Here is a 25,966-nt window from a genome sequence, read left to right as displayed (position 1 = left end):
TGTGTGAGTTTAGAATTAAAATAACCAATATTTAGATTGCTTTGTGTACTAGAAATGAAAAGTTTTTTTTCCCATTTTGAATTGAGTTGATTTATAGGGAGTCTTCGGAGGCATTTTCGTTTCTTCCTCTTTTGGGATGAATAGTTCATTATACTGTACATTTATATTCATTTATATTCTGGTTTAACAGTGCAAAATATGATGGGGAAAAATCGAAAACTGTTATTCACAAATTAAGCTTCACAAAAAAGAGCCAAAGAGAAAAAAAATTATGTTATGGCTTGCATAATAACTGGGATTAAACTAGAAGGTCTGTGTTCAGGCTGCATTACTTTGCAGTAAGAATGCTAGTAGGGTAGGCTTTTAATGATAGGGGTTTTTTTCTCAAGGGGCCATGCTTAATCACTGTCAAAATCAATCATGATGATTTCACAGCCTAAACATTTCAGTTTTATTTTGCAGAAACTGCACAGCTGCCCTGTATTCTCATGCAATCTGAAAACTCTTTAAATTCTATTTTTGGAGCTATTGTATGGGACGTTAGCCAGGATGAAAGTTTAGCTATCATTTTGACATTGTGGAGACCATCTCAGTGTGTGTTTACCAGAGCAACGGTTGTCATACATACGAAACATATTTAAAACTCCATTAGCGGCAGTTCTAACACAGAAATGGACTCCATTAGCAATGATTTTAACAAAGCAGCTGTACTTGAGGAAATGATAGAAACATCTTGTTCTTACTTGTAGCTTCACAATGCGCCTGAATTCGCCTGCTCAATCTTTTTCATTTGTCTTCATATGCAATAAGGCTGATGTAATCATATATAGTGCCAGGTTAGATGTCTGTAGTTACTTGTTAATTCATGCATACATACATAGACACTAAATTAGTGGATAAGTAATATCAGTATTGGGAAGACTGAGGTTCAGATTTGTAATGGTTCATCTAATTAGGTTATCATGAACTCTCAATATTTTTCAGGCTTACCTGCTTATGAGGTGTTTGTGGGGGAAAAAATGTGAAATTTGCTGTTGAAAGTCAGCTAACTTACTTTCTATGGATTAAATCTTTCTGTACTGTTAGGGAAAATCTTAACACCATGTTGATTATATGGTAGGTCCTTATTCTCCCCATACAACCCCACATTTTATCTAAAAATCTGTCAAACAAAGCTCTAGCATCAATATTTCCAATGGACAGGATTCATTGGTGGCAAGTGATACTAAAAGAAGTCAGAAGAGTGGTTGTTTTCACACTGAGTCACAGGAAGCTCCAGATTCTTAAAGCATTTAAGGAACCCAAAATTAAAATTAATGATATCTTGGAGAAATGTCGTTTTGCTAGTCACTATATTCAGTGACTTTATTTCTACATGCACTAAATAAGTTGGGTTTGTATTGGGAGATATTTAGGTTTGCCAGCTGCTAGACAGTGGACATTCAGAAAACTTACACAACCTATGAAAGCCATAGGAAAGTTTCCTTCATTTGCCGTAGAGCAATATTAGTAAAGTGATAAACCCATGAGTAACATTGGGTTCATCCCATCTAATGGTTGCCTTGCAAGAAAGAAAATAAGTGACAGGCAGAAAGGATCCATATAATAGTCACAAACCATGCAACATTTTATGAAGTTGGGTCATCTAGCATTCTGGGCAGTGTGTTGGCAAATGTGATAAAAATAAAGGTGCTAGTTGTTGGGAGATATTCCTTCAATTCAGTAATTCAGTAGACAGATTAAAATATAAACTTGCATCGATAAATTACAGTATTTTTTTCCATTGAAAGTATTAATCTTAGATGGGGACCTGTTCATCCGTGCTCTTAAGTCAGTTAACCGATGTGTGATAAGAAGAAACGCAGCTGGTACAGGGAGGGAATTTGATGATGAGAGGAATTTGACTTGATTATTCACAGTCGCCATGCTCATCTTTCAAAGCAAGTAGTCTTTCCAGGAAAAAAACCCATTAATGTTATGTGTAAGGGGCTGTATTACATCATTCTCTGATTCAGTGCAATGGAAATGTAGGGCTAATCCAAACATTTATTTCATTTCACTTACGGTATTTCATTTCAATTATATATAAATTCCTTTTTTCCCCTAAGGAGACCAAGATGGTAGACAAGGTTCCCTTTTCCTCCCTTTTTATTCTCTCACAGTTGCTTTGTCTCACTGAGAATTGAATGGCCTCTAGTGAGTCTATGAGGGGATTGAATCAAATCTCTTCAGTTTTCTAACAATTATACCACTAGCTCATCACAGAGTGGCTTGGTTCATATCCTCCCCTAAATTCCTAGTAGAATTTAGTAAACACATAATTAATCTCGTATCTGTAGGAAACTAGATTCAAATCTTACAGCATCTGTGCGCACTGGGAATTTTTGCATGAATCAGCCTCTCTTGATCTCAGACCACAAAATGAGAGCATTCATGACATGGTTATTTCCAAATCACTTTTTTATGGTAAAAGCCCTCTATATCTCAGTCTTGTGAACACCCCTTCAGTGTTTCTATGGGCACAAAGAAAAAATGTAGGCTTTATTGGAAAGTATAAGAGATACAGTTTGGTATAGTAGTTAGGGTGCTGGCTTAGAAATCAGGAGACTGAGTTCTAGTTTTAGGTATTTAAGACATCTGGGTGACTTTAACCACTTCACAGGGTTGTTGTGCAGAAAATAGGAGTTAGGAATATTAAGTATATTCACCACCTTGAGGTAATAAAATAATAAATGTATATCAAAATCTAAATAAATCAATATCTGGCCATGTTAAATTAGATTATATTGCTGCATGGTGGCATAATGTAAACAAAATAAAATAAAGTTATTGTAACTTCAGTATGTTTAGATATTCTTGCAATACCATTACCTCTGTATGGTATAGAGATCCTCTCCCCCTCATAGAATGTGTCTTTGAAAAAACATTTTATAATCAAAATATATGACATTAAATAGAGAAGAGTAAGTCAGACCTTTAGAATAATCTGATTGGCTTAGTCTTAATGCTTCTATAAGAACATTGGGAAACCTTGACTTTGCAGTGAATTCCATCCACATTTAGTAATTTAAAATCAACCTACAGCCATAATAGAGCCTGTCCCTTAAGGTCAGAAATGGTGACAACTGTTAAGTGTGACAGCCTTGCTTAATAACACCATCCCTTGCTCTCCCTGATGCCACCATTAAATAAACTTGCAGGTTGTTAAATGAGCATGGAGTAGCTTGTGGATGGGGAAGACCCTGGGAGGCCCACCACCCAACTGGATCCATAAAAGAGTCAGAGTAGGAGCAAAAGGCTTTTAGTAGGGCGAGACTCCTTTAATTGGAAGCAGTCTCACAGAGCACCTTTGATTTACTCTGTTTGCAGCCTGCCAAGCTGTTGTCTTGAGAGGAGTACTAATTCCGCACACTCATCTTCAGACCATACTGGCAGCTGTCTTTGCTATTCGTTCTTTTGCCTTACCTCTTTTCCCTACTCAGACAGCAATCCATCTGGTGGCACTGGAGCTAGCTGTTCATAATTTATCTGCATTTCTGAAGCTGCCTGTGGGGCCAGCTGGATACTCATCATTGGTCCCCTTTTTGTGATTCCAAATCTAAACCCACCATGACACAGATCATCCGGGACAACTGCAGTTTCCCTCTGGAACTCCTTGGGATCCATTAGTCTCCTGGGGCAGATCAGTCAAATGGATCCTGCCTCTTTACAGTGGGAGGTAGCATCAGAGAACTTCATGGCAACCACTGTTTTTTGCCTGGCCCTGGATGACCTGGGATGGGCCCATGACTGTCATGGAGGCCATGAATTCCTGAGCTATCCCAGATTGCAGTCCCAGAAAAAGGAAACCAAAGTTTCACAGCATCATAACCTGTGAAACATCAGTGCCAGTCTACTTATGGAGTCTAGGAGCTTAGGCACAGAGGTTGCTACATAGCAAGGAGGCTGATACAGCAGTAGTAGTCTTGAGTAATCTTGAAGGGATTTTGCTATTTGAGTTAAGCAGTGTCTTCCTATATTGTGTTTTTTCATATTTGTAGAAAACTCACAGATAAATTCCTTAAAAGTGTTGTACTAAATCCTGTTAGACTGAGTAGCTCTTACCACAAGGTCATTGATTATAGGACTGCCGTGTACAAATCAATTTGATTTCCCAAGAAAAGCCTAGCCCAAAGGAGGGTGCCTCAGAAATTCCACAATGGATCATAGCAATAGAATACCTGCAACAATATAGATATCAGTTAAAGAAAGCATAATTGCTAGAAAACTGATATGGTGTATAAATGAAGTACAGATAGTCCTGACTTACAACCATAAGGGAGATTTCTGTTGTATGTCATGACAGACTAAGTCAAAGTACTCACATGACTGAGCTGATTTTACGACCATTCTGTGGCAGTTGTTAAGCGAATGTTGCAGTCATTAAGCAAATCCCACCATTGTTAAGCAAACGTGGTCGATAAGCAGATCAGTGCATTCCTATGGGCATTTTTTGCTGAAAAGGCTAGTTTCCAGCAAAAAAATAATAATGGTACACTGGGTCACGTGACTGTGAAACACTGGTACCAGCTATAAAGGTGAGCCGGTTGCCAAGTACCCAAAATGCAGTTATGAGACTTTGGGTGTGTGTGTGTGTCCCTGTTGGAACTCTGCAACTGATTTATTAAGTACCTTTTTTGGGCTGGGGTTCCATTGTAATTTTGAATGGTTGCTAAGCGATGATTATCTGTAATTCACAGGTACTCTAGATTTGATATATTATTAAAATAACCTATGAAAGCCATTTCCAAAAATAGAGAACTGGAATGCTTCTGTATCCACAGTGTTCTATAAAAATACAATAATGTATCCAAGTCAAATGAAGGTTAATGCAGTCCTTCCTTGGCATTATAGAACAGTAAGTAAACTTTTATGTGCTCTTCATTGAGGAAATGTCTGCTTCTGTTCCAAATCGGGGTGGGTGGGTGGTGGTGGTGGAAATGTGGCACTGCAACTTAAATGTGAATTCCTGATAAATTAAATTATGTTCTCATTTCTTCAAGATGTCTTAGGAGAATACTGTAGTTCCCATACTGACACAATAGTAGTAGTATGAGAGATGTAAACCTGACACAACTGGGGGACACCAAGCTAAGAAGGCTGTTCTATACAGTGAAAAAGCGAAGCTTGGTTTCCTACATCCTGTCACTTTCTCAGCTACTCTGTTTTTAACCACACAAATTTCAAGTAGATGAGCACTTCCTGGTCTCCTTGACAACAAACTGCAGTTGTTCATGTTTAAATACCAGTTCATGTTGCTTTTTTCCATGAAGCAAAGCACTATTTCTTCAAACTCATTTTTGGTGCAGAAATTTTGCCTGGCCTCTGAATCTTCAAATTATATGATACCCGTTTTCAGTTTTAAAACATCAGCTGATACCCTGCCTGAATGTGAAACCTGCAGATGAATACTTAAACAGCAAAAGAATATCCACCATTATTACTAACATTCAACCCTAACTTTATGGAACAGCTCTTCTAGCAACTGTGAATGATTAGTTCTGCATGATTGTGTTTGGTTTGGATGTAAACGCTTTAGCTGCTACCTTTGCCTTTATAGTCTCTGAAAACCGTGTGATTATTTCCTAAATAAATGCTTGAAGGAATAAAACTAAATCTGTTTTATCTTTTCTGTGAACTACACTAATTCAGGATTTTTCATGTTTATACTTCCGTAATCTCAAGCATCCCACCCATGCACAAAGGAGGTTTTGCTACTATTGAGATGCCCAGAAATTGTTTTGCAGGCGTTAAAAAAAATGGAAGGGTGAAGCATCATCTAATAATGAAATGTTTTAAGAGTTCTTCTGCACAAGGATGCAATTGCAACATTAAACTGAAATAAGATCCTGCTGATTAAAAGAAACTGACACTGGGAGTGATAACACCCACCCAGCATCTTCCTGCTGGAGTTTTGAGGTTTCAAATTTCAAAGGTAACTTCAAAGCGCAAAATGCTGGTAGTGAGTCATAGCATAGCTAGCCTAGCCTCTCAGTTTTTGGTATCCTGCTAAAATGGGGAGATGGCACATTTGCATATGGTGCTTCCTACCCCTACCCCCCCCTTTTCCCCCCTCCACAACCAACAATCCTGTGATTTTGGCTGGACTGAGATAGTGGCTGGCTGAAAAAAGCTTCCATAGTTGAGGGAGGATTGGAATCTGACCCTGATCCTTACTGGCTGGCATTTGAGCACTGACTAGTTGAGTGCTGTCTACTTATCAAATGGTTGGGAAAAGCAAGCTCTAGTTGATTGTGATTTCTTTGTGAGCAATATAGATTCACGAAGGAAAATGTATCTTAAATGTTCTAGTTAAATAGTGAAAGCAACATACTCAAACTCTACTTCATTCAAACTGCATTTAGAAGACTTGAAGGATGGAAAGTCTAGCTATCAGTATTTTTATTTTTAATCCCATTTATATCCCGCCCTTCTCCGAAGACTCAGGGCAGCTTACAATCTAAAGCACAAATCAATGTGCTTAGCAATAGCCTTCATTCTATGTATATGCCTGCTTATTAGGGCTTCCCCCCCCCCAAGCGGCATTATTACAAAGTCAGCTTAATTGCCCCCAACAATCTGGGTCCTCATTTTACCTACCTCGGAAGGATGGAAGGCTGAGTCAACCTTGAGCCTGGTGGGACTCAAACCTGCACTAATTACCTAGAACAAATGTATCTTTCAGGAAGTGTACTGCATACATATATGGTGCAGAGTATGTGTGCATATAGTACATGTATATAAGTATAAATGTTTATAAATATATTAAAGCTGAGCATAGAACTCTCTTGATAAAGAATTATGTCAATGTGAGATTGGAGAAAACCCCAATTTATGAGGGCGAACAACTGCACGAATGAAGGTAAATATGTGTGTCCCAGGATAATGTTGCAGGATTCAATCTGGGTTGGTCACCAGGACCAGAGTTTTAGTCTTCCGAGCTTTTGGATTTGTGCTGGAGCCCTCGGAAGACTAAACCCGTGGTCCCGGTGACCAACCTAGATTGTATCCTTCAGAATAACTATAGCTCTATGCCTAAACATTTAGAATTTTGATGAATAGAGGAGAGGAGTAAAGTAGCTGAAACATGGAGGATCAGGGCAAAGACACCCTGTGAGTGCAACATTGGGTCAGAATGCATGACAAGAGTGTGAGACTTTGTAAAATGTATGTCATTCATCAGCATTAGTGATTAAGTAATAGCAATGGCAAGAAACTGCACTTAATTTATTTTATTCTCCACTGTTTATTTCTAGTCAACTCACCCACAATAAGTGTTACAGACAGTTATCCTTAAAACCTATTGCAGAGAGAATAAGGTACCAAAGACAGGAAAAGGAAGGTGGCTTGTGCTGGTGGGTTAAACATTTCTATGATCATTAAAATTTAAACATGCTCAGGGGCATTTCATGACTCCACACTGACTCACTAAAATCTCATGCTCTGGGTGAGATTAATGATTAGGACAATTAATGAAAGTTATGCAAGTGTTGCCCTTTCTTAGGAGCCATTATTAAACAATATTGGCTTTCAGTTCTGGAACATCACATGGTGTCAGGGAGTAACTACTCTGTCAGTGCTTGCCAATTCTGTGAAGAGCCGACTAAAAAAAATTGAGGCCTAGTTTTGATTTCAGTGTAAATGGGATAGAATCAGTACTTTAGAATTGCCTGTTAAGCATACCGTATTCAATAGAGCTGTTGTTATCAGGGTTGCTATATAAATGCAGTTGAGAGAAAGAATCAACATATATTGCAGATTCTTCTTTATCAACAGCATAGAACTGGAGGTCATTGCAAGGTATAACATTAAAAGTGTACTTAAATTGTTTTGCAGTTTTTGTTTTGAATACACAGGAAAACAGGCAGTTTTAATTCTTGCTTGGAATGTTTCCAACCCTGCTTCTGAAATTCCTCCATAATCAATTATAGACTGTTGCTTTTTTAAGCTTTACCATTTTCATCCTGTTGCTTTTTTAAGTTTTACTGTCTTCATCCTTCAACCCTTCTTAAAATGGCTTGCAGTCTTCACAAATCAATTTGAAATACATTTTTGTTTTTTAGTTCTATAAAGTTAGTTGCTTTTCTGGTATACATGTGAGCAAAGTTATGTACATTTTAATACACTGTAGTGATCCTGTATTATGAAAATCAGATCCCCAGTAGCTAATCTGATTATTCTGTCAATAATTTGACTTATTCATTCAATTACTTATTCATTCAATTAAGTCAATAATTTGACATTCATTCAATTACTTGGATTTGTATACTGTGGATTGTTGAAGTCTCTAAGCAGTTTACAGTATGAGATAAAATCAAGTTAAAACTTAGATTAACTTGGTTTTATTTCTTCAGAAACTGCTGAAAGACTCTTTGAAGAATTGTGTATCTACAGATTAATTTCTGTTAGCAGAAATTGTAAATTCAAGTCCAAGTATAGTAACTATTCTGCAGAGTGCTTCATTGGAATTTATAAGAATTCCATTGCTCTATGGTACAAAATCTTTTGTGTAAATTCAGTTTAAGGAAGTTTTTCTTCCTGTTGTCATTCAGATAAGCAGTTAACTTCGTTAGGGAATCACTGCAGTTATACTGCACTGTACATTCTATACTGTACAGTGCAGTATACTGCAGTGATTTCCTAATAACGTTAATTGCTGATCTGAATGACAACAGGAAGAAAACCTTCCTTAAACAGTGCAGTATAATATCAGCTGGTAACAATATTGGATGCTTCAAGCTGGCAATCATTTAATCTAATTCACAGAATTTTATTTGGGAAGTTTTCCAGAGGTATCATATTCTATTTATAAATCCATTGTGCTTTTCCTATGGTTTTTTTTAGAACATGAGTAAATATGGTCGTGTCTTTTACTAAGTCACATTACTCCTGATTCAATATTATTGACATTATCAATGATCGTCTGTCCATGCTTGGGGATCAATCTGGGTTCTTCTGTTTCAAAGTTTTTGTTCTGCCACTCAGACCTAGCCTTCCTGATCTTGAGATACTGGGAAGAAAAAGGTCCACAGTAATATTTTCCCTAGTAATGGTAACAATAATTGTCATTTTATGGAAATACAGTTCTTAAAGTAGAAATACAGATCTTAAAAAAATGTATTTAGCTGAAATTTTTATGTACTTATATTAAACAACCAATTTATCTTCAAAGGACAGTATGCAAATATCTTGTAACTGAGTAAAGGTCAGACTTTTCTTTTTGTTTGCTTTTTTAGAAAATCTTTTTACTTAGTACTTTGTAGAGAAGGGTTAGAGTAATTAGTCCTTTTCCCACCAGGCCATTATAATAGTTATGTGGGGACAAATGTTTGTTTTTCTTTTTGCATAGGAATAGATTGAATGCCTTGTTCCACCTTTGCCAGTTACTCATTCAGCTACATAGAATTCCTCATCATTTGTTGGCAATACCTAAAATCCATGTACTTATATCTGACCTATTAAAAGGATGTTCATGGTAGCTAACTGTAAAATCAAATAAATAAGCAAGTTACAATAAACATCTTAAAATTCATTAACTATGTCAGAAACAAATAACAGTGAGATTAAAACTTGTTCACTTCATATTTTTGTGACTGTAAATCAGCTATTCTGGGATTACTTCAGATTACATGTGCCTCGGCTTTAGGCACACAGCTTTTTGCTTAGTACAGTGGCTTGCTGTGTCTCAAAAAGAAATATTGTGGAACTGAAGTAATAATTTATTTGGGTCTAAAAGCAAGTAAAACTCACTGAAAGAAAGAAATCCACTGATTATGTATATAATGATTCATTTCAAAAGTTCTGCCTTTTTGTCACACTTAGCAATTGAAATGCCCACATCTGAGGGGGTAAAAAAAGTCATTGAAAGTATTTTGAGAAGATTGAGTAGTAATTACTTCCATGTTATCTAGTCAAGGTGTTGGTTACGATCTTTAAGGCCCTACATGGCATGGGTCCGGGATACCTCAGGGACCACCTGCTGCCGGCATCGACTCCCCTCCGCCCTGTGCGTTCCCACAGAGAGGGCCTCCTCAGGGTGCCGCCAGTCAGGGAATGTCGACTGGTGGCCCCCAGGGGGAGGGCCTTCTCTGTGGGTGCTCCGGCATTATGGAATCAACTGCCGGTGGAGCTCCGGATGGCACCAGACCTCCGAACTTTCCGTCGGGGCCTGAAGACCCACCTGTTCGAATTAGCTGGTCTGGCCTGATGGGGGATTATGGGTTTTTAATTGTTTTTTAAATTTGTATTACTGTTTTTAATTGGGCATGGGTTTAATCCTTTTTTTAATTTTTGTATTGTCTTTCTTTTTATATATGCCCTGTGAACCGCCCTGAGTCCCTACCAAGGAGAAGGGCGGTATATAAATCAAATAAACTATAACTATAACTATAACTATAACTAAGAGTGACTAGATCTTGTGGGAAGTGTACTTTCTCTGTCATTGCCCCAGCCTCTGGAACAAAATCTGCCCAGAGGTACAAACTGTGTCCACTCATCTGGGATTCCAGAAGACCCTTAAGACTTGGCTTTGTTTCCATGCCTGGGATTCATGTGTTATTTTTTATTGTTATGGTTTTTTTTAGTCCAGGTTGTCAGATTTTAACTCTTTTAATTGTGTGTTTGGATGTTATAAGCCATCCAGAGTTATTTGGAATAGGTGGCCATAGTAAAATTGAATAATAATAATGACTTATATTGAGTGGAGCGTTCTTTTAGGTAGTATGTTTTTAAAGTAACCATATCTTTGTTCAGTGACATGAATATTAGTAATATTCATGTTTCTGTGTTATGAAAACTTTTGCTGTTACGTGCAGTTCCAACTGTGGTTAATGGCACAAGGCTGTTTTGTTTTCCCTCCTGGGAGTAACTTTCTTTTATTTTATTTCAATTAAGTAGTATTTTTAAAGTATTTTTAAAGTCAATAATCAAATACTTAGTTGATCTTCTCCCTTCCTAAGATGGCAGCATGCATTAAAACAATTAAACCTAGTTCTTTCCATTTTTACTTGGTTTTTACCTACCTAACATACTATTACAGGAGGAGAGCCATATTAAGTTTAGTTTGGTAGCACCTTTCCATCTAACAAATTTTATTATAAGGCATGCACTACAGCTCACTTCATCAGATGCAGGGATGCTGGACTTATGTAGGAATTAAATTGAGAGGAAGATAGGCTGGCTATGCAGATGCAGGTTACACATGAGGTCTTCCCAATAAACAATTGTAATACCGTATGTTAAAAAAACCTACTACTTGTTGAGATCTGAGATTGCCTGAAACATTTTGATGTATGTAAGTGCAACAGTTTCTCACAATAGTTTTCTGATTTTTTTCTGCTATGGAGTGTTGAGGAAAATTGAAATACTCTGATATGACTTTGTCCTTGTTTTGACTCCTCATGTCAAACATGTTATTAATTCTTTTGTGAAAAGTTGGTCGTATTTCTTGTGTGTAGAATCTCTAGTGTGGGATATTGCTAGTTGATAATGACATATTTCACATTGGAGGAAAAAATTTGAAGGTGCCTAGCTTATGAGTATACTTGTTGGGGCCCATGCTGATGCTGTTGGTTTGGGGGTGACATGATATATTTGACATGATGTAATTTTATTATATAGCAGTGATATGTAGAGTCACTGCTGGAATCAATTTCTATCACATACTGTGATTGATTTATGCCTAAAATCTGTATAAAATTCTAAATTCATATATAGGCAAAAGAAATGGAAATCTGTAATTTCCAAACAATGGAATGTTATGCTAATGGGAATTACCGTAAGTAGAAGATACATACCATATAAAGAGGATCACAAGTCAAATAGCCTTGGTGTAAGACATGGAAATCTGCATTATGTCACAAAATATCATTTCTAAGACACCTTTGTGCATTGCAATCCACCTTGTGGCAGAGATAAATTACATTGTATAAAATACAGATTTTTATTGTTAAAAAAAAGGCAGGTCAGAGCAATGCTTTTCTTTTTATACATGGAATTGGTTAAAGCTGGTTACCTCAAGGATTCAATAATTTCATTCATTCATTCATTCATTCATTCATATTTATTTATTTATTTATTTAATACTATTTCTATACCGCCCTTCTCCCGAAGGACTCAGGGCGGTGAACAGGGCAAGAATAAAAATACAAATTACAAAAATTAAAACAAGATTAAATAAATGCCCACATACTAAAATACATCTTTAAAATCTAATAAAATAACAATAGCAACCCCCCCCAATCCCCTCATCAGGCCAGGCCAGCTTGTTCAAAAAAGTATGTTTTTAGCTCGCGGCGAAAGGAGCGAAGGTCGGGCGCCGTCCGGAGCTCAACCGGTAGCTGATTCCATAGCTCCGGAGCGCCCACAGAGAAGGATCTCCCCCTGGGGGCCACCAGTCGACATTCTCTGACCGGTGGCACCCTGAGGAGGCCCTCTCTGTGGGAACGCACAGGGCGGAGGGAAGTCGATGCCGGCAGCAGGTGTTCCCTCAGGTACTCCGGACCCCTGCTATGTAGGGCTTTGAATACCATTACTAGTACCTTGAATCTCACCCGGAAGGCAACTGGTAACCAATGCAGCTCACGGAGCAGAGGTGTAACGTGGGAGTATCGGGAGACTCCCAACACAACTCTCGCGGCTGCATTCTGTACCAGTTGGAGCTTCCGGGTGGTCCTCAAGGGCAGCCCCATGTAGAGAGCGTTGCAGTAGTCTAGTCGAGAGGTCACGAGCGCATGAGTGACCGTGCATAGATCATCCCGGCTTAGATAGAGCCGCAACTGGCGCACCAGGCGAACCTGAGCGAAAGCCCCCCTAGTCACAGCTCCTATATGATCTTCCAGGGTGAGCCGTGAATCTAGGAGGACTCCCAAGTTGCGAGCCCTATCTACAGGGGGTAATAGTTCACCCCCCCATAGCGAGAGGTGGAATGTCCGAATAAACCCGGGATGAAGGTATGCAAAGCCACTCGGTCTTGTCGGGGTTGAGTTGAAGTCTGTTCCTCCCCATCCAGACCCAGATAATAATCTTATTAAACAATAGTTCTGAATCACCCATTCTGAAAATATTTGTTGTAATGCTTTTTGCTATGTTTATCATGACGGTGCTCTTTTCTTTCTGTTTTTTTCCCCAATGAACAGATTTGAATATAAGTTGTAGATATGCAGGTGTTTTCCATGTAGAGAAGAATCAGCGCTACAGCCTTACGAGAGAAGAGGCCGTTCAGCTTTGTGAAGCACTTAATAGTACCATCCCAACATGGGACCAAATGGAAAAAGCCTACACCCTCGGTTTTGAAACTTGCAGGTAGGAAACCTTTCCAAATATACAATGGATACAAATGTACTGTCAAAGAATAGATACAGATTTTTTTTCCATGTGTTGTTTCGCTTACCTACCCTTTACATTTTTTTCAGTTTTTCTCCTTAAATGTGCAATATATTTACCTTCACTAATTTTCCCTGGTGCTTTCTCTTCTTGGATTGATTTTGACAATTAATTATTATAACAAACTTATAGTCCTTCAGGCCACCTTATTTTTTCAAACTGTTCAGTGTCAGGACCTAACTTTTTAAATTAAACGTAGCCTGAAGTATTATCTATTTTTAACTACGTATTGTATGCACCTGCAATTTCTCTTGGAAGATTTACATACGGAAAATCTTAGCAATAACAGTCAGATGGCTCTGTGTAATTATTATACTCTTTAAGGACTGATTTGGAAGCCTTTGTTATTTCTTTCTGTCTTCCTTGTGCTGGTCTTTTTCTGTCTTTTCAGCTTTGAATTAACTAGTTTTTCTTTTTTTCTTTTTTTTTTTACAAAAATAAAATGTTGAGACACCTCAAGATCTTTCTCTCATTCAACCCTGCCACTAATGTGAGATATTCGCAAACTTCCAACTGAAGAGCATCATTTTAAAAAACACATTTACAGCCATTACTAAAGTAATTATTAGTGCAAACCTGCAGAGTAGATTGATATAATGATCTCCCTGACAGAGTTGTGGAAGGTAAGAGAATAGTGGTTTCTCTTAAAAGGCCACCCAGGTTTGAGCCTAAAACTTCCCAGTTTCTATGGCTAAGTACAATATTAGTCATTGTGCTATAGTAGCTTTCATCATCAGCTTTGCAAATATTTCTGTGTCTTCCTGCTCACCTGCGTAGATATCTGTGCCAGAGGGCAGCTTGAAGACTGATCCGGCAATGTCAACCCTGTAAAGACTACTGCTTATGACTAGTGTTTGGCAATTGCTGGAAGTAAAATTATAGCATAAGATAAGGTATGCCTGAGTTAGTTGGTATATTCAGGGAACTTCCCTTCCCCCGTGTATGTCAGCATTTCTAATCATTCGTCTCTCTAACAATGATGATAGAGAAATGATATAATGTAGAAAACATTCCTAGCCTATGTTCTGAGGGAAAGTTGCCGAGCTATTGCTTCTGAATTTTTAAGCTATAATTTCATGCGTTGTTCAGACTTGTATGAGAGTACTTTCAAAGTATTAATAATAAATAACAAATCTAGTGGTATGTAAGGTAATTACCTTCATTAACATAAAAAGTAGTTTGATTATTAGCAAGTTGCTGTTAATGCAGTTATTCTAAAATACTTAACTCCCCTGAAAAAAATTAAAACCAGTATGTCCATTATAATCAGTATGTCAGAAAATCATTGCCAGCCGTGTTTGACCTTTGGCCTGACTTATATCACTGTTCCATTTTTCAGAAAGAATCAAAATAATATACAATGTGGGAGAAAGAGAAAACCAATATTTTTTGAATGCATGCTTAGTTATATGATTATTCGGTCTTGGGTAAATGATTCACTATTTTCCAACTCACAATGCACATTTATGTACAAGCTCCCTCTTACATATAGTTTGTTTTCTTCTGAGCTAAGAAAACAGTGTAAGGTTAAATGAATGCAGGAGCATAATGTAAGTGAGAAATTAGTATTTCAGTACCAAAGCTTTTCAGAAAATTTTCGTATGTGTTACATGCCATGTGAAGAATTGATATAATGGACCAATGTAACATAGATGTTTCTGTTGTGATGTAATAGCCTACTATACGTGTTTCTGATTTTTTTTTAAAAAAACAAAGCTTTAAAAAGTTGCCAGTATATGCTGGCTTTGCATAAAGCCTAGGTTTGGTGCACATGTATGCAAATCTCTTGACCTCCAACTCAACCCTGAACACACCAGACTAAAAAAGAATATCCTGTCCATAAGCCTAGACCAGGGGTAGGCAACCTTGGCTCTTTTATGACTAGTGGACTGCTGGCTCAGGAACTCTGGGAGTTGAAGTCCATGAGTCATAAAAGAGCCAAGGTTGCCTACCCCTGGCCTAGGCAAAAGTTGAGCAGCCTGTTGATGGGCCTTCTACCTGTGCAACCACAATTGAGCCTCAAATTTCTGTTGTTAAGTGAAACATTTGTTAAATGGGTTTTGCCCCATTTTACGACCTTTCTTACCACAGTTGTTAAATGAATCACTGCAGTTGATAAGTTAGTAACCTGGCTGTTAAGTGAATCTGGCTTCCCCACTGATCACATGTTCATGGGGATGCTACAAGGGTCGTAACTGAAAAATGGTCATAAGTCGCTTTTTTTCCGGCTCTGTTGTAACTTTGAACGGTCACTAAATGAACTGTTGTAAGTCGAGGACTATCTGTATATAATTTGTTGCCTGCTGACTTCCTGAAGTTGCAACTTTAGGAAATTAGGAAGAACTTGGGGATAGGAGATTTACTCTTCCATCTTAGAAAACTCAGCTGCTTTGAGTTTGTTGAGAAGGAAGGATGTGTGTGTGTGTTTCCATGTGTAGCCAAATGTATAAGAATCTCTTCACATGAGCATTCATTAACATTTACCCCTCTACCATCATACAAACATGTTGGGTTTGTTCATCAATAGACACTGTATTTCCGAGTTTAATTGAAATCTGTTTTCATTAGGTAAAGGTAAAGGTAAAGGTTCCCCCGCACATGCGTGCTAGTTGTTTCCGACTCTAGGGGCCGGTGCTCATCTCCGTTTCAAAGCCGAAGAGCCAGCGCTTGTCCGAGGACAACTCCGTGGTCATGTGGCCGGCATGACTAGATGCCAAAGGCGCACGGAACGCTGTTACCTTCCCACCTTTCTACTTGCATTTTTACGTGCTTTCGAACTGCTAGGTTGGCAGAAGCTGGGACGAGTAACAGGCGCTCACTCTGTTACGCGGCACTCGGGATTCGACCCGCCAAACTGCCGACCTTCAGATTGACAAACTCTGTGTCCTAACCCACTGAGCCACCGCGTCCCTTCTGTTTTCATTATAAATGCCTTTATCTTTTGGAATCAGATTAGTTTACCTGTATCAACCTGCCCATGAATGCTTTTGCATGTGCTGCTCACGTGGTTGTTATTTAGCTTCACTGGGCATGAAAAAAAATCCTTTTCAATGATGACTCTTTTCCTAATTCTGTAACAAAAATAGAAAGAGCAGTGTTCTGTAGATCATCATAACACTTTTAAATTAGAAAACAATACATTGTGATTCTACGTGTGTCCAGAATTCATTGAGAGTGTAAATATTGTTAGGATTATAGCCTTTGTAATATTTAAAATACACAAATGGAAAAGAAGATGAATATGAAAAAAAATGAGAATAAAATCCACTATTAGTATGGAAATGTTAATGTGAGGTTGTAGAGAGTACCGTAACTTATTACTTAATTATGCATGCATTTAACTGTACATAATATTAATATTTCTGCTTGACTTATGAGCTTCCATGGATACTTACATTCAACAGAGAATTAACAAGAAGGCTAGTACATTTTTTACATGCCTTCTATTAATAAATTGTGTTGCACATTAGCATTTTTATTACAAAATCACAATGTTTAGAGAGGGGATGTGTTTTTCCACATTCAGCAGATACACTAGATGTGGTTCTGTCTCCTGCATCAGGGGAGACAGGGATTCTGGAATCATGGAATCATAGAGCTGAAAGACATAAAAATAAAACTCCATAAACTGCCTAATATATCTCTTTGTATAATAAGCGATAGTGTATTATTTGATAGCTGAAGAGTGTACTTACCCTTTCCTGAATGCATGAACAGAATGTTCTTCTTCACATAATGAATACAAAAAGTCCAATTTCAAAAAGACTAAAAGAGTCTTTAACATTTATTCCCTAACCGATATGTGGGAAAATTTTATCATATACCCCAGGGGTCCCCAGCTCCCGAGAGAGAGAGAGAGAGAGAGAGAGAGAGAGAGAGAGAGAGAGGGAGGGAGGGAGGGAGGGAGGGAGGGAGAGAGAGAGAGAGAGAGAGAGAGAAAATAATGCATACAATTATGTAATTGATGCTAGATTGATAAATAGGATACAAAAGGAGCCTTTTGCAAAGCTTCTTGGTACAAAGTACCTTTCAATTCTTTTAAAGCAGCTTCCGTGTTCTAGAAGACTTGGTGTAGCTTCTTCAACTTTTCCCAGGTTCTTTGCATGTAAAACAGCACTTCCACTGAGACTTTATCTTGAACAAAATGTCCATGCATGTATACTAGATGCATTTATTTATTATTAATCATATCGTATTTAAATTATTATGATTCTTATTATGCTTGCAGAAATAATCTGGGGAAAGCTTCAGAGCAACCTTGAATGCCTTCAAGAGGGGCACACTGTTTCAGTGGTTTGAGGATGGCTGCTTCATTCTTGCTCAGTACTAATTTGTACTTCTTAAATTTAAGGAAGATGAGCAAAATGGTTGTAGATTATTTTTTTATAACTAATCCTTTTTCATTGCCTTGTTTGCATTCTACAAAGCTGTGAAATCATTTAGCATACAAAAGCCATACAAATGAAATTTGTAGCTTTACAACTCAATATCATGCATTTCTGTCCAATGCTAACTTCACAGGGAGAATTACTTGTAAAATCTGGGAGAATAAAGACCAAGAGAAGGAGCCTTCCATGTTGTGAAACACCCATCCCTTAGGACGGGGCTTTTCAACCTTTTCACCCACTGTACCACTTTTAGGATATGGCAACATCAGAGTACCACCGCCTAGCAAGGTGTCAAAAACTTGACCCCCCCCAAAAGGAAAAAAGTGATGAAGTACAGGTAGTCCTTGTCTTACAACAGTTCGCTTAGTGACTGTTCGCAGTTACAGTGGCACTGAAAAAAGTGCCCCCCAAGCCACAGCCGAGCAAGACACCTGCCTGCCTGCCCGGCGGCGCTCTTCCTCTTCTCCGAGGTTTCCATTGTTGTGAGCATTTCTGTTGAGGATTGGCAGTGGGGGTGGGGGGGTGTTTGGTTTTTATTCCCCCCATCTGCTGGGTGGTTGCAGCAGGTTTTGGTCACTTCACATGAGCCTGGGACACTGTGACCATCATAAATATGAATCAGTTGCCAAGCATCTGAATGTAAATCATAAGACCCTGGAGTGGCTGCAACATTCCAGCTGATCGGTGCTTCTTCTGGGCTCAGAAGGACCAGGATCAGCGCTGAGCTCCAGGAGCCTGGCACTGATCCTGGCGCTTCCGCTGAGCCCTGACAGCCCTGAAGAAGCGCTGATCCTGGCACTTCCACTGAGCCCTGATAGCCCTGCAGCTCCAGTCATCTCTCTCAGGCTTGTGCGGTGCTGCCACTGGTTCAGCTCATTGCCCTCCCCCACTACCACTTTTCTAGGATGGTCGCGTACCACTTGCCAGGTGCCAATGTACCACAGGTGGTACCCATACCACTGGTTGAAAAGCCCTGCCCTAGGAGTAAGACTTGCCCCAATCTTGTTGACCTTTCAAATTACTTAAAGTGGAATACCTTAGGACACTTTTTAAATTAGTTACACCACAGCATGTGAATGTAATATGCTCTTCCATTTCCTTAAGCTTTGTTTTTATTATTATTGCATTCGGTTCTATATTAATTTTGAATAACATTCAATGACACCCCTTGCATTTTCCATTTTCTTTATCACTGAGAGTTATACTCTGTCATAATTTTGTGTTGCCACATTTCTGTAGTGCTTTGAACCAGAGGTCCCCAATCTTTTGGGCACCAGGGACTGATTACGTGGAGAGAAGTTTTTCTGTGGACCAGAGATGGGGCTTTGCTTGTTTGTGCGGCCTGGTTGCTGGCATGCTGCGGTCCGGTACCGGTCCACGGATTGGGGGTTGGGGAACCCCTGCTTTGCACCATATAGTTGATATGCAAATATTGGCTATATAGTTTCACACATTGATTTAATAATGTTTTTTCCCTTTTTTTCTAGATATGGTTATATAGAAGACAAAATTGTACTTCCCAGGCATACTCCTTATTCTCTCTGTGCAGCAAACAGCACTGGAATTTATGTCCTTTCCTCAAATTTTTCTGAACGATATGATGCATATTGCTTCAATTCATCAGGTATGTTTTGGGTTGGTCACATATTTTCTACTACTGCTGGGAAAATCTTGTATTTGACACAGAAATACAATAGAATAAAGATAGGAGAGAACAATGTGTACAAAGAAACCATTTGCTCCTGGTCAGCATACCTCATGATCCATGAAAAAGAACAAATCGAACAATATTTGTTGGATATCAGACATTGTGGTCTGATAAGTTGCTTCATAGCACTTTGTAGCACTATTGTTATTATGGCCTTCAGCAAGCAAAAACAAAAGTAAAAATAGAATATGTTGTTGAAGTTTGCAGCACTCCTCTTGTCTCTGAAGCTGGCTTGTTTTCTCACAGGCTGTGTCAATCCTGCTGCAGACTTTTAATAGCAGAAGTCTGCAGAGAAGAAAGACTATGGAGATGTATGTGACAGATACAACACAGATTCATCTCCCATATGCTGCTTTTGTTCCAAAACATGAACCTTACTTGCTGTTTATATGGAGTAAGGAAAGGTCTTGATTAACGGTTCTGTCATTATTGTCTCTAAAAGTAAAAATCCAATGTAGTTAAGCAACTCGAGCAGTGAAAGAAACAACTAAATCATAATCCACAGGAATTTTATGGATCCATTACATACATACATACATACAATGACAGGAAACACATTCCCACATTTTGTAGCCTTGGAGGCCTTTACCACTTTCTTTTTTCATTTTACAAAAGTTATTACTGTTGATTTTTTGTTTCTCATTTTGTCTCCCCATTTTTAGAATCAAGAGATGTGGTTTGTGAACCAGTGAAAAAGTTATATTCAGCTTTGCCTGATAATAACAGCAGTGTTGGTAAGGATTGAATTTCATTTTTTTAATATATAAAACCTTCCTCTGGTGAAACTAAAGGGCACGAAGAGTGTGGAATATGTCACTAAACCTGGGTGAGACTTAGCCTGGCTTGAAGTGATAAAGTCTATTTAGACTAATTTGCAACCAGAAATCAGTTGCAAAATTAAGAAACGTGAGATACATTTTTCTCTGGGAGTCTTTAGTGAGAATTTATCACAAACAGTTTGATGTTGCAGTTGTGGGTGTTTTGCATAGGATAGGAATATAAACTCAGCAAGTGATGCTCAAAAGGAATTGAATAGACTTCCTTTTCTTTACAAGTCTCACAAAAATCAAGCATTCCAGAGACCTCAATATATAGTGCTTTGAGGCGTGTTATTTTGTGCAGTGTTATGTTGGCATAGTTCTAGTCATTTTGTGTGTTACATCCACAAAATATATTATGTTCCACTTTTCATAGAAAAGAGGTACTTCTTGTAAATATACATACAAAGTGCACAATCATTATTGTATGGCAGAGATAATGATTTATTAAGGGATTATTTCATGATAGTGGTCAAAATAATTTAGACGTACTATTGCGGAAAAAAATCCTTTTTAATTGGCAGAATCTTACAAACCTTTCCCAAATGGACTGAAAATTGGACTGATCTTTTATTTTCATGTTGACACATTTATAGATTGGCTCCTGCAGCCACCATCTCAAAGTTTCTGAAGCAGAATTGTGATTCCTGAAATAGTGTTCACTCTTAAATCAAAATTATGGCTCATTGAAACAAGCTAGGACCAAATCATATAATTTTGAAGTACCTTATAAATGAATAATTGTGTAGATTTAATCAGAATGTCATATGCAACAGTGAACCCCAGAAAAAGACATATTCTGATTCTGACCATATCGGAGAAAGAGAGAGGAACTTAATAGCTTGAAGCTTTTTACCACTTAGGTTCATATTTTTCAGCCGGAATCTAAACTGAGCAATATATTTGCATATTGTTTTATGTTTGAGTAAGGATTTAATAAGTTTTCACATTGTGCTATATAACTATATTTCCTGCACCATTTGTCTAGTTTCAGTCAACGGGGTAATGTTAAATACTGTATATCCTTTTTCATTCAGAAATTGTCAATGCTGATGGATCACGTTATGTTGAAGGAAAGCAGGTCACCGAAAGGCCACAAGTTACTGAAGATGACAGTAGTGTGGGGAGTGGTTCTGCAATTGGCAGAGGAACTACAGATCCCAGTGACTTCATACCAGGTATTTGCATTGATCAGCCTTCTAAGAATGACATTTAAATAGTGCCTTGGAAAGTTCGTAGACCTTCTCAACTTAGATTGCCTCCAGATGAGTGGACTTCAGTTCTCAGAATCACTCAGCAAGCATCAGCATTACTGAAGCTTCTGGGAGCTGAAATAGATTTGGGAAAGTTCTTCAATATGGGTAATCCTTCATTAGAGATAGTCCTCATTTAGTAACTGTTCACAGTTACAACAGGACTGAAAAAAATGACAATCTTTATATATAATCTTTTAAAATTTACAATCTTTTAAAATTTACATATATATATTTACACACACACACACACACACACACTTTTATTTTTCCATTTCTTCCACAAACAAATCAACACATATACCGCAATATATACTTGTAAGTTTGGGTGCTGCTCGTCCATTTCCCCTTTCACCGTATCCACACTCCTCCTCTCAATCTGTTGCTCCCTAGCTGGACCCTTTGATCCTATTTTTTTTACTAATTCAGAGGTCTCCCCACCGAGACAGTGAATCAGTGGCTAATTTTAAAGGAGAGTCATAAAACATGATACCATAAATCTATTTGGGGTTTACTATGCACTCCAGTACATATAATATAATACATTTTCTCTAGCTATCCCACCTCAAAGCAAAACACAAGAAAACAGCCAGAAAACCTTTCCATTATCCATGTGACTGTTCCTGTGCCATCACCTAACCCAGTATAAAAGGAAACTTCTGTTTATCAAATTCAGATTTTTCTGCATATTACATATTTATTTTTATAGCTTTTACTATTAGCCTGCCTTGTCTGCCTTATAGGATATATAAAATGAAGGGCTTAAGAGAAAATATGGCTTCAGTAGGATTCCTGCTGATCAGCCCTGGCTTCATTAGGATTCCTGAAACTTGAAGTGCAGCATTTATCATTGGAAAAAGAAAATGAGACTTTCTGTCAAGTGCGAGAAAAACTGTCTAATTGAATAACACATTGGTAATTGTACATAGAATAATTGTGCATGGTAGTCCACAGAAAGCATATGGTACAATCTTTTTATAACTAAAATATTACACTAAGAGAAAATGCCATAAAATAGCAAGTATTTGGTCCCCCCAAAATCATGAATACAAAACACAGTTGTAAGACTTAATGATTGAAAATTGTGTTGCTGGTTGGTTTCTAAATGAAAAGAGTACAGCTCATTCATATTTTATGACACAGAGGATGACATCACAACATTTACAGCAGTATATGGAAGTGAAGAGCCCCATTACCACCATCCAGGAAATCCTTCTGAAGATCAGAATCCTAGTAAGTGTGATGGTACTAGTATTTGTTGTAACTTGGTTGTGTGTGTGTGCGTGTATGTATGTGTTTGTGTACACACACACACACACACACACACACACACACACACACACATTAGAATTATACATTTAAGTTCTTGTATCTTCCAAAGTAAAGAGTACCTTGAATAAGAAGAAATGAAAATTCTGGTATATGACAAGAACATTTAGGTTCAGTGTGTTCAGTTTTTATATTGTGTAATTGCTACAGATGACATGTTATAATAATGAGCTCATTAGTGTTTTATATCTCTGTTGTAAAGCCATTAGGTATTTGCTTTCCAAAAAAAGGAGGATGAGTCTCGTGGGTAAAGGCTGAACAGATGATTTTATATGGGATAGTAGTTGGCTCCTTTTGTGCCCATGTTTTGTTCTATGAAATATTTTTGAATGATATATTTCTCTAATAGAGTCTACAGTCTGTGACTAAAATTAAAATCGCTGGCATTCATTAAGAATATCCATTCTCTCCCCGCCCCCCCAATACCTGTTAAACCTTGATGGAATGTGCACCTGGAGAAGCAGTAGAAGGGAGTCTTGGCAGCGCAGAGCTTTCCCAGGGAGGAAGCAGTACATTCCAGAGAGAAGCCCAATTTAAGAGAACGTGGTCCCAGGAAAGGCAAGGAGTCTTAGGGTAGCCGCACAGTATATGTGCAGAATCTGTCAGTGTATATTATTAGTATAGAAGGTTAGAGTGTCAGTAGGCAAGATTCTGTCTGTTAGGTGTAAGCAATAAAAGATTGGACTCAGCTGGATTTGTTGTCTTTGGGGCTGGGCCTGATATAAATGTCTAGACATGTCCTTTTTGTAAATCTTCTTGGAAGAAGTAATTGGATTTTTTTCTTGGCATTTCTAACAATTATATTGGAAGTATATGTCATCGTGGATCCTTCACCCAAAATGCTCATTTAAAACCCCCAGGAATGGTTATTTGATCTGTATACAATGGTGGGATTCAGCCGGTTCGCACCGGTTCAGGAGAACCGGTAGCTAAATTTACCTGAATTCGGAGAACCAGCTGGCTTCTGGAAGTCCAGTCTAGGCCTCGGAGGCCTCCCAGGCCTAGAATGGCCCACCGGAAGTACATGAATACCACTTCCGGAAGTCCGTTCTAGGCATTGGAGGCAGGCCTAGAATGGCCCACTGGAACTGCATGATGCCACTTCCGGAAGTCCGTTCTAGGCATTGGAGGCCCAGGCCTGCATCACATAATAGAACCGGTTGTTCAGGAATATGAATTCCACCACTGCCTGTATATAAAGCAAAGAAAGTGTTTACTGGGTTATGATAATATTTCATATCTAAAGGAAGAACTTCTGTTTGAGATTTTGTCATCCAGCTTTGTGATGGCATTTCATCTTGCAATTGCTTTCACCTTGCCTTTCTTCATATATACTGGGTTTTTTTCTATTTTTCTGCTAATATATTCGGATTCTCAGAAGTGAAGCCAAAGAGAATTTCATGTTAATCCAAATAACAGTTTTATATGAATTGTTCTAATCTAATGGATCATTTCCTTCTTGTTTATCTTTTTACATAAGTGCTAACTATTTGGCATTGCAACAGTTTCTGTTTTCTCAGCATTATTTATTTTTTATTTTATTTTAATTCCATTTATATCCCGCCCTTTTCCGAAGCTTAGCAGCAATTTTAGATTTAGAAGTTATTATTATACAACAGGCTAATTAATAGAAGATATTCTGAAGGTGACATTATTATAAACTTTTTATTGTCTTCATAAAACTGATTGGTCAATAATCTCCAACTTCCCAATGATTATTTTCAACTCCTGATGTTTAAAAGCGTGCAAATAGGCATAAGTCTATCTAATGGAGATCTAGCATTAGAAAAACTTTTCGTATATGTTTTTTTTCCTTCCAAGATAATGGCCACTCTGTCCAATATATTTGTATCTAATTAATTCATAAGTGTGCATCTTTTTTTCTATTTTTCAACCTGTTTAGCAGTATATATGTGCAATGCACAATGTTCTTTTCTATAGAGCAAGATGGTTTAATTTATGCAACAGCCTTCATTTTTTCCAGAGCTCCTGCAGTTTTAATGAAAACCTTTGTTATTACTTTGGATATTTATCTGCAATCGCAAATTTTGAGGATTTGCTTTTGGCAATGCTTACTTTGAATGCAGCTGTTTGTTTCAAGAATTGTCAGAGATTAGAATCATAAACCTCTTTCTGGTGAAAGTTGGCAAACTTAGAAGCCAATTTTCATCAGTTCATGAAAAGGTAAGCTGGAAACAGGTCTCGAAATTCTGGCCAATAAAGCCATTTAAACTAGTGTGTTTTTAAAAAAATCTGGATCCATTTCTCGATTTCATGGAAAAGCTGATGTCTCAAATACCTAGGAATAATTAAAGCAATTTTACATGCTAAATTTTTGCAGCTATATGATTTAAAACCTATAACTTTGTGGTGGTCTATCTTGTATAGTAAAAAAAAACATTAAAATAGAATTGACAAATATTTATTATTTCAAGTTCTTCCAAACATTCCAGGTGGTGGTTGTGAATGGGAATGTTTTTTTCTGTACTCTTCTGCTCTGTGCCTAGATCAAAGATTAATGTTAATCCCATTGATCTGTATTGGTTGCAGCGTTATACTCTGGGTTCCTTCCTCCCTCTCACATGATTCATTCTGTCAAAAGCATATCTCAGTAGCTTGTATGCGTTTTTCTGCATTTGGGTTGAATGCATGGGTGATATGATGGAGTTTCCCAGCTTTAAGGTTACTATTTTGCAACTGACTTTTTGTTAGCTATAAATTATAATTGCACTGAATATTCTATTCTTGGCGCACAGAATGTATATTCATGAAAAAAATACGATTGTATCACATGAAATATTTTACATAAGAAACTTTGGTTTGGGGAAGGAACTTTGCTTATATTAATACTGCTACATTTATGTGGCTTTTTAGAAAGTGAATAGGCTTGAACTTTAGCCTTGATACTTCCATGTAAATAGCATAAGTGTATATTGAACAGAGAAAAGGTAAAGTTCTAAAATAACTCTATACAATTATGATTGTATGAACTTCAGATTATGGGATTGGCAGATAATGAAGATTACATTGTTTTTATTTTTTTATTTT

The 25,966-nt window shown here is 37.7% G+C and overlaps 1 protein-coding gene across 1 annotated transcript in view; it reads left to right on the top strand.

The window, feature by feature from the left end:
- The window catches only part of CD44 (CD44 molecule (IN blood group)), an 86,185-nt gene that overhangs the window by 28,975 nt on the left and 31,244 nt on the right, over positions 1-25,966 (top strand). The window contains exons 2-6 of the mRNA XM_083356390.1: positions 13,176-13,341; positions 19,298-19,434; positions 20,181-20,252; positions 21,374-21,514; positions 22,733-22,822. Of these exons, the coding sequence (XP_083212516.1) occupies positions 13,176-13,341; positions 19,298-19,434; positions 20,181-20,252; positions 21,374-21,514; positions 22,733-22,822 (606 nt within the window). The remainder of the gene's footprint in view (positions 1-13,175; positions 13,342-19,297; positions 19,435-20,180; positions 20,253-21,373; positions 21,515-22,732; positions 22,823-25,966) is intronic.

Source organism: Vipera ursinii (genome assembly GCF_947247035.1).
Source record: "Vipera ursinii genome assembly, chromosome: 1".
In the NCBI taxonomy this organism is placed as follows: domain Eukaryota; kingdom Metazoa; phylum Chordata; class Lepidosauria; order Squamata; family Viperidae; genus Vipera; species Vipera ursinii.
Note: the sequence above shows the minus strand (reverse complement) of the source record. Positions and strands in the feature narration are given on the sequence as shown.